The following is an 8,163-nucleotide window of genomic DNA, read 5'->3' as shown; positions in this document are numbered from 1 at the left end:
ACTTGGGTTCAAGAGAGCTTCCTTTCTCAGCCTCCCGAGTAGCTAGGACTACTCCATGACACCCAGCTAGTTTTTATATTTTTAGTAGGGAGGGGGTCTCACTTTTCCTCGGGCTGGTCTCAAACTCTTGAGCTCAAGCAATCCACCTGTCTCAGCCTCCCAGAGGGCTGGGACTACAGGCGTGAGCCACTGTACCAGCCTAACTTTATTCTTTTTTAAAATACATAAAAACTGGATAGGACTTTTTACCCAACTTTGATATATATTAAAAGAAGAGTGAATCCCAGTTTCTCCACTAAAAGAAGGTGAGGTGGGGCCTCTTTTTTTCTTTTCTATGAAAATTGAATAAGACTTACATTTTTCTCTCTAAGGTGGGGTAAAATTTTCTCATTTCCCCACAAAAGTTGGGTTGTTGCATGACTTAGCTTCCCCACGGATGGCCAGATTCCCCTGGCCCATCTGCAAGTGGAGGGAACCAGCTAATTTCTAAAAGGTTCAAGCAAGAGCTGAAAAAGATCAGGTGGGTGAGTTACCCACATCCAGGCTGCCTCCTGGGTTCATCATCACCTGCCTCTCTCTTCCAGGCCATGGGTCCCAGTCCAGTCATCTCTCCAGGAGTGGGCCCCAAAACTGTTCGGTCAGCCACACAGGTGTGATCAGAGTTGATGGCCTACCCTGTACAGGGTGTTTTGGAGCAGAACTTCCTGTTTTGCCTCGGCAGCAGGCGGGGTCTACTGTGACTGAGGGTTGGTCCCTGAAGGTGGGACTTCCTGCCTCACTGTCTCACTGCAGAAGGCTTTACCTATATTTGTGCAACTAAGGAAATTTGACTCATGGGCAAAGAAAGACTCCTGCTGATCTAACAGTGCAGTTTGCACAACCTTGGAGGCTTGTTGGCAAACAGATGGGGCTTGCTATGTGGCTATGAGTGAGAGGGACCATGGCCACACTCTCTGAAAAGGTCTTCACATTCTCTTTGCCTCTTCTAGGCTGTGTCCCAGCTTCTTCTTAAAACAGATCAGATCACATCCCTTTTCTCTTCAAACCCTTTTGTGGCAGTGCATTGCCCTTCAGCTATTATCCAAATTCCTCATTGTGACCTTCAAAGCCTTGTGGTTTGTCTTCTGTCAGCCTTCCAGAGCCCCCTTCCACAAGATTGTCCCTGCTTCCTGACATCAGTAAAACAGGCATTTATTTTGCCTCCAGGCTTTTGCTCCTTGTGTTTTCTCTGCTCAGAACATTTCTTTTTCCTTGGTGTTCATTTCTTAGAAGACTATTTCCTTACCCTTGTCATGGTCATAGGTTAAGTCCCAGAGTCCCTGAACTTGTAATTATGCATAAATATATAATTATTTATGTAGTCCCAGACTTCCTGTAAACTGAGAGCAGCATAAAGGCAGAGACCAAGTCTTAGCACTTGCCACAGAGCCTGGCACACAGCAGGCAATCAATATATGTTTGTTGACTACTCAAATGTTTTGGTGCCAGTGAAAGGTTGGGTTTGCTGCTGCTCTCCCTAGCATAAGTCTTTCTTTTTCAGCTGAGTTTCTCACTGAGAATTTAGGGACTGCATTAGTGAAGATTCCTTGGGCTGTAAGTAACGAAATGGTGTCTAAAAATATGGAGGTGGGTGGCTTCAGGTTGGCTCAGCAACTCAGTGACCCTATCAAGGACCTGGGCCCTTTTCATCCTTCTGCTTTGCCACCATCAGTGGATGGCAGGTTGTCTCCTTGTGTGTTACCTCGTGTAGCAAGATGGCTGCTGCATCTCCAGTCATCACATATTCATATAACTGTATCCAAAGATAAAAGGAATGGGGCAGGGCTCCTTTCCCCAACATGTCTCCCTCCCTGTTTTCCTCCCTCATGTGGGAGGTGGATAGGAGGAAATTTCTCTGGAAGCCTATTGGAAAACTTCCTTTTATGTCTTTTTGGCTAAAACTGGCCACCGAGTTGTAAAGGAGGCTGGAAACCAAATATTTCAGCCTGTATCATGGCAAGTGGGTCTGCCAGCAAAGAAGCAAGAAGAAGCAAAGAGCTAAAGGGTAGGCAACCAGTGTCTATATCAAGGAAGGAAAGGATGTGAAGAATTCTGGTTGGGGTAGAAAGTCCATTGCAAAACAGATCCTGTATCTTTTTGGGAAGGTGAGGGCTGGAGTCTTAGATGCCTGATCTTATATGTTTTCATTTCCTTTTTGTTCATTAAAGACAGAAAACTTAATGCAAATTGGCTTAAGTATACAGAGGACCCTGTTGCTTATGTATGTGGACATGGTCATCAGGTAAATTTTCATCCAGCTTCTCAGATGATGTCATCATGGGCTCTATTTCTCTAGACCAGCAGTTCCCAACCTGTGGGTTGCAACTGTATTAAAGGGGCGTGGCATTAGGAAGGTTGAGAACAACTGCTCTAGATCTTCCACTCTGCATTATATAGTATTTCTATCATCCTCAGGCTCCACATGTTGTCTTCTCCACCACCTAAGATCTTTCTGTGAGATGGAGAAGAGCAACACTGCAGATCTAGACCTCACATCATTGGAAGAGTTATCTCTTCTTGTGAATCCATGCACTGTCCCATTACCCTGGCTGGGTCACATGCCCATCTCTGAACTGATCATGGTGGAATGTGAGCTATGCCAGGTGGCTTAAGCCAAATGGGGACCACCTCTGAAACAAGTCAATTCCAAATCTACCAGAGACAGCAGGGGGTAGGAATGATCCCCACAAATGACCCTTTACCCTTTGGTTACCCAAATCTCTAAAGACACTGACAGCTGCAGGCAGAGACTTTGGAAAAAGGCGTTTATTGGTGTGGTGGTCTCAACACTCCCCATGAATTGGAACACACGGCCCCCAGGGCCCTCCACCCCCTCCCTAGGATCCCGCCCCCACCCCACCCTGTCCCCTGGACCCTGGGAATGGAAGACAATGTGGGATGGGGCCCATGCCCCCGTCTGAGGTACAGTCACTGCCCCTTGCCCTCTGCCCTCTTCTCCACCAAGCTCTGGGTGGTGTGATTTGGGGTGGGTGTTAAAATAGAGGGTCTCCTGGGAGTTGGAGCTGGTGACATGACATCTTTGCCTGGGCTGAGGATGTCTGTGTGATGCTTCTGCATCCCCACTTTTGTGTGGTGTACCAGGGTGGAGCATTCCTACAATTAGCTGAGGCTGCAGCCTCTCAGCACCCTTCCTGACAACAGCCCATCCTTGGGGGAGCTACAGCTAGTCACCAGCTACAGGACAGCTGGAGCCAGGGAACTATTGCTGGTCATGGTCGCTGGTGTGTGTGTGTGTGTGTGTGTGTGTGTGTGTCTGAGTGTGAGGGTGGTCAGGCAGCCTTTGGGAGGTACAGCTGGCAGAGCAGCTAGGGAGTGGTGGACCAGCAAGTCCACGCTTGTGGGCCAGGTGCAAGGGCCCTGAGGAGGGCAGCTGGCTGATGCCACAGGTGGCTCAGGGGAGTGTCAGCGGGGGTAGGGCAAAGCACTGAGACAGGTGACTACTGCCACCAGCCTGACAGTTGGATGGAAGCACCGATTGGCCCCAGGAGAGGGCCAGAAAGTTCAGGGTGGGGAGGGAGACAGAAAGTGGGAAGGTCTTAGGCCACTGAGCCAGCGATGGGTCCTCTGGCTACAGGCAGCTGGTAGGTGACAGCAGGGAGGCCCAGAGCCCAGTTGGTGATCCCCTTCCAATTCACAAAGGCTGAATGATAGCTTGGCAGGTGAGTGTTATACCCTTCCCCACTCCCAACCTGCCCAGAAGATGCCCTTTTGGGGGGGGGGGGAAGAAGTGTGTGTGCTGGGAAAGCAAGGGGCCTGGCAAACCTCTTCACAGCTTCCAGGGTGGAGCCCCCATACCTACCTCCAGCCACAGGGGAGAGGCAGCCCTGGTGGGGACTGTGTACATGGGAGTGTTGGGGAAGAGAGGATAGCTGAGTCCCCCTTCCCCAGCCCACCTACCAATCCCCCCCCACTCACACACATGCAGGCACGCGCACGTGCGCACACACACTCTCTCTCACAAATACACCCACACCCACATCCACGCACGACGAGCCAGTTGACAGCCTGAGCTAAGAGAGGGGTATGGGGTGGCAGGGTTGGGTCACAACTGGAAACGTGAACGAGTGGCGAAAATGGCTGTAGAAAGATGCATAATTTTGCGTTATCCCTCACAGTGATGGGTTCTCTAAAGATCTTTCTTCTTTCTCCTCCTCCTCTTCCTTGGTGGGTGGCCAAGAGCTCTTCCGCCCCCTTGAGACCCATGGCTCTTGCTCCCCTGTCTTCTCGCTCTTGGCCCGAGGCCCCCTGTGGGGACAGCAAGCTCCACTGGGTTGCACCTACATTCTCCACCACAGCCAGCCCAGGGCAGAGAGGAGGATCAGGGGCCCCGGGGGCCTTGGGGCTGAGTTCTCCAGGGATCCTGGGCCTGGGGGGAGAGAAAGGGTTACAAGGTCTCTCAGGGGTGGGGAGAGACCCCTTGTGTGTGTCTCTCCCAGATGCCCCAGCCTCTTTGGCTCTACTTTTTTTTTGAGACAGAGTCTCAAGCTTTCACCCTGGGTAGAGTGCTGTGGTGTCACAGTTCACAGCAACCTCAAACTCTTGGCTTAAGTGACAAAAAATAGCCAGGTGTGGCTGGCATCTGTGGCTCAAAGGAGTAGGGCACCAGCCCTACTCTGGCCTTAGCCTTCCAAGTAGTTGGGATTACAGGTGCCCACCACAATGCCCGGCTATGGGTTTTTTTTTTTATTGTAGTTATCATTGTTGTTTGGCAAGCCTGGGTTGGATTCGAACTTGCCAGCTCCAGTGTATGTGGCTGGCACCCTAGCTGCTGAGCTACAAGCGCGAGCCTGAGTCTATTTCTTTAGGGGTCTTTCTGGTCTCTCCCTGTGCCTGCTCTGCTGACTCTGAGCTTCCCCTTAGGTTTTCTCCCCTTCTTCCTCACAGTCTTAGCATCATCTTACTGTCTCGCAGCTTTTGTTTAACTGGCTCTTCTACTGGACTCTCCAAACTTTCCTCCCTGACATTGGCTACAGGGCGCCCTCTCTGTTGTCATTACTTAATACTACATCTCCATGCATCCAGCTCTCAAGCCCGAACCTCACAATCACCTTGGACTCGACTTCCCTCTTTCCTCACCCTTCTACATTGGTCCAGTGACTTAACCTTCTGGGTTCCACCTCCAAAACATCTCCCAGTACAGACTTTATGCTCTCCACCGTCCCTCCTGGCCTCCCTGCCTCCATCCTGCCCTTGCTCATCCCTCAAACAGCAAAGTGGTTCTTTTTAGGAGCATCAAAAACATGTCACTCCCCTGCTTAATAAATTCCAGCAGTCTCACCCCTCAATAGAATAAACTCCAAACTTGTGTCCTATGAGACTCTGGCCTCTGCTTTCCTCTTTAACCTTGAATTCCACTTGACTGCTCTGCTCCAGGCATGCTGCCTCCTGGCTGCCCTTTGCAGCACACAGTATTCAGTCTGCCTGCAAAGCTCTGCCAGAAGATCTAGGCAGGGCTGACTTTTTACCGTTCAGGTCTCAGTTTATTTATTTATTTAATTTTATTTTATTAGAGACAGAGTCTTACTGTGTTGCTCTCGGTAGAGTGCTATGGCATCACAGCTCACAGCAACCTCCAGCTCTTGGGCTTAGGCGATTCTCTGGCCTTAGCTTCCAGAGTAGCTGGGACTACAGGTGCCCACCACAACGCCTGGCTATTTATTGTTGTTGTTGTTGTTGCAGTTTTGGGCCAGGGGCTGGGTTTGAACCTACCACCTCTGGCATATGGGGCTGGCACCCTACTCCTTTCAGTCACAGGTACTGCCACACCTGGCTATTTTTTGTTGCAGTTTGGCTTGAGCCAGGTTCCAACTCGCCACCCTCGGTATATGGGGCTGGCACCCTACTTACTGAGCCACAGGCGCTGCCCTTAATATTATATTTATTTATTTTGAGACGGAGTCTCACTGTGTTGCCCTTGGTAGGGTGCCATAAGGTCACAGCTCACAGCAACCTCTAACTCCTGGGCTTGAGCAATCTCTTGCATCAGCCTCCCAAGTAGCTGGGACTACAGATGCCTGCCACAATGCTCAGCTATTTTTTGGTTGTAATTGTTATTGTTGTGTGGCAGGCCTGGGCTGGATTCGAACCTGCCAGCTCCAGTGTATGTGGCTGGCGCCCTACCCGCTGAACTACCGGCGCCGAGCCACTTTTTTTTTTTTTCTTCCCTGAGACAGAGTCTCACTGTGTTGGCTGGAGTGCCATGGCCTCAGCCTAGCTCACAGCAACCTCAAACTCATGGGCTTAAGTGATCCTCCTGCCTCAGCCTCCTGAGACAGGAGACTATTGGTGCCTGACACAGCACCTGGCTAGTTTTTCTATTTTTACTAGAGACAGGGTCTCGCTTTTGTTCAGGCTGGTCTTGAACTCCTCAGCTCAAGAGATCCTCCAGCCTCATCCTCCCAGAGTGGTAGGATTATAAGTGTGAGCCACCGCTCCCGGTCCCTGGTTAGCTTATCAGCCACCCCGATCCTGTCTACTATCTATCTTCTCCTTAGCCCTTACCGATGCGCAAAATTATTTTTTGTTCATGTATGTGTTTGCTTAGTTATCTACGTGTCCACTTGTTTATCGCTTTTCTACTACTCGACCATAATAAGCTCGGCCATTTCTCAAACCTTGTTTCTTTTGTGCACTGTTTGTGTGACCTTGGTCCAACGCCCATAGCTTAACCGGCTCTCAGTCGTCTTGCTCGTGGAGTCTTCGCGTGAGTCCCCTACGTAAACTCCCGGTCAGTCTAAGGGGTCGCCCCCCGCGTCCCCGCCTCCCTAAGCCCCGCCCCCGTTCCGGCGCCCAGACGTACGCAAGAGCCGCATGGAGGCGCTGGACGCTCCGAGCCGGTTGGCGGCGCGACACGTGTAGTTGCCATAATGCCGGGCGCTCACATTGGCGAACAGAAGCATTGAGCGGGTGCGCTCCGTCTGCACCTTCAAGCCCTCGGCCGCGCCGCCGCTCAGCCTGCAGGGGACCTGGGTCAGGGACTGAGCCGCAGAATCCGGGCCCAGGAGCCCCTCGGGATGTGAAGCCCAATCTGCCTTCTCTCAGACTACTGCACTCCCCGGAGACCCCGCATTCTGCCCGCCACCCCAGTGACCCCTCGCCTCGGCTTCTAGTTCCTCGTGGATCTGGGTCACTCCAGCCGCCGCCTCTCTCCAGGCACACTGACCCCTCGGGGACACTGAACTCTTCCGGGGTGCTCCCTTAATCCCTAGGAGCTCCCAAACCTTGCTGGGCCCCAGCCACAGTGGCCTCCTAAACCTTGCCCGTCAGCTCCTTATATTAGACCCCTGAACCAGGAGACCTCCCTGAATAGTCTGGACCGGGCTCCGACATTCATTGTCTTGGGACTCAAGTTTGGCTCCCTGGGGCTCGACAGATCCTAGAGGCTGGATACCCCGGCTTTCGGAACCCAGGGCTTACTCCCTTCCGCCAGGGTTACCCCGCCCCTCAATCCAAGGGACAAAGAGACCTCCCCCGGCCCCTCCCACGGCCTGTCCAGGTGCTGTCCTCACAGTCTGTCATCCTTGTACCACTGGAAATCTGCCGGAGGCACTGCCATGGCTTCGCAGCGCAGGAGGGCGGCTCGGCCGAGGCCAGTGCGGGCGCTGGTCACGTCGGTGATGGTCGGAGGATCTGGCGAGGGTCAGCGAATTCTCAAGCCACGTGGGGACTACGGGGCCCTCCCCAGTCCCTCTTCCTAAGACTTGGGAGTCCCGCCCTGGCTTTCTCTTCCTTCAAGACCCCTCCTCCTTAAGGACCCAGGGTCTGCCGCCCTTTCGTGCTTGGGGGTGCTCACAGTTGACTGTGACCAGCACACGGCGGCTGTCGGGCGCTGAATTAACTCCGTTGTGAGTAACACACTCATATTCCCCGGCCTGGCCCCTCTGGATGTCGGAAATCTCAAGGATCTCGCCCTCGGAGGTGAAGCCGTCTGTGCAGGGAGGGAGGAGGAGGGGGCGGGGCCAGACACAAACACTTAACACGGGACAACACGGGTACAACACGGACACACATCAGCGGGGCGGGCACAGCAGGGCCAGGAGTGCCCCGGGTCAGTCGATAGGATTGTAGGGAGGTGCGGGGCCTAGGATCTCTCCAGCTAAGGGT

At 52.6% G+C, this 8,163-nt stretch overlaps 2 protein-coding genes across 2 annotated transcripts in view; one reads left to right on the top strand and one right to left on the bottom strand.

Moving 5' to 3' along the window:
* Nucleotides 1-1,135, top strand: part of VSIG10L (V-set and immunoglobulin domain containing 10 like) — an 8,463-nt gene extending 7,328 nt beyond the window's left edge. The window contains exon 10 of the mRNA XM_012813688.2: nt 585-1,135. Within this exon, the coding sequence (XP_012669142.1) occupies nt 585-656 (72 nt within the window). The 3' untranslated portion in view covers nt 657-1,135. The remainder of the gene's footprint in view (nt 1-584) is intronic.
* Nucleotides 1,136-4,337: 3,202 nt separating this feature from the next.
* IGLON5 (IgLON family member 5) overlaps nt 4,338-8,163 on the bottom strand; it is a 25,463-nt gene continuing 21,637 nt past the window's right edge. Inside the window, exons 5-8 of the mRNA XM_012813662.1 lie at nt 7,853-7,987; nt 7,569-7,689; nt 6,860-7,014; nt 4,338-4,426 (exon numbers count right to left, since the gene is read on the bottom strand). Of these exons, the coding sequence (XP_012669116.1) occupies nt 4,338-4,426; nt 6,860-7,014; nt 7,569-7,689; nt 7,853-7,987 (500 nt within the window). The remainder of the gene's footprint in view (nt 4,427-6,859; nt 7,015-7,568; nt 7,690-7,852; nt 7,988-8,163) is intronic.

The sequence above is a fragment of the Otolemur garnettii genome, unplaced genomic scaffold (assembly GCF_000181295.1).
Source record: "Otolemur garnettii isolate 467f Iridium unplaced genomic scaffold, OtoGar3 scaffold00288, whole genome shotgun sequence".
Classification (NCBI taxonomy): Eukaryota; Metazoa; Chordata; class Mammalia; order Primates; family Galagidae; genus Otolemur; species Otolemur garnettii.
Note: the sequence above shows the minus strand (reverse complement) of the source record. Positions and strands in the feature narration are given on the sequence as shown.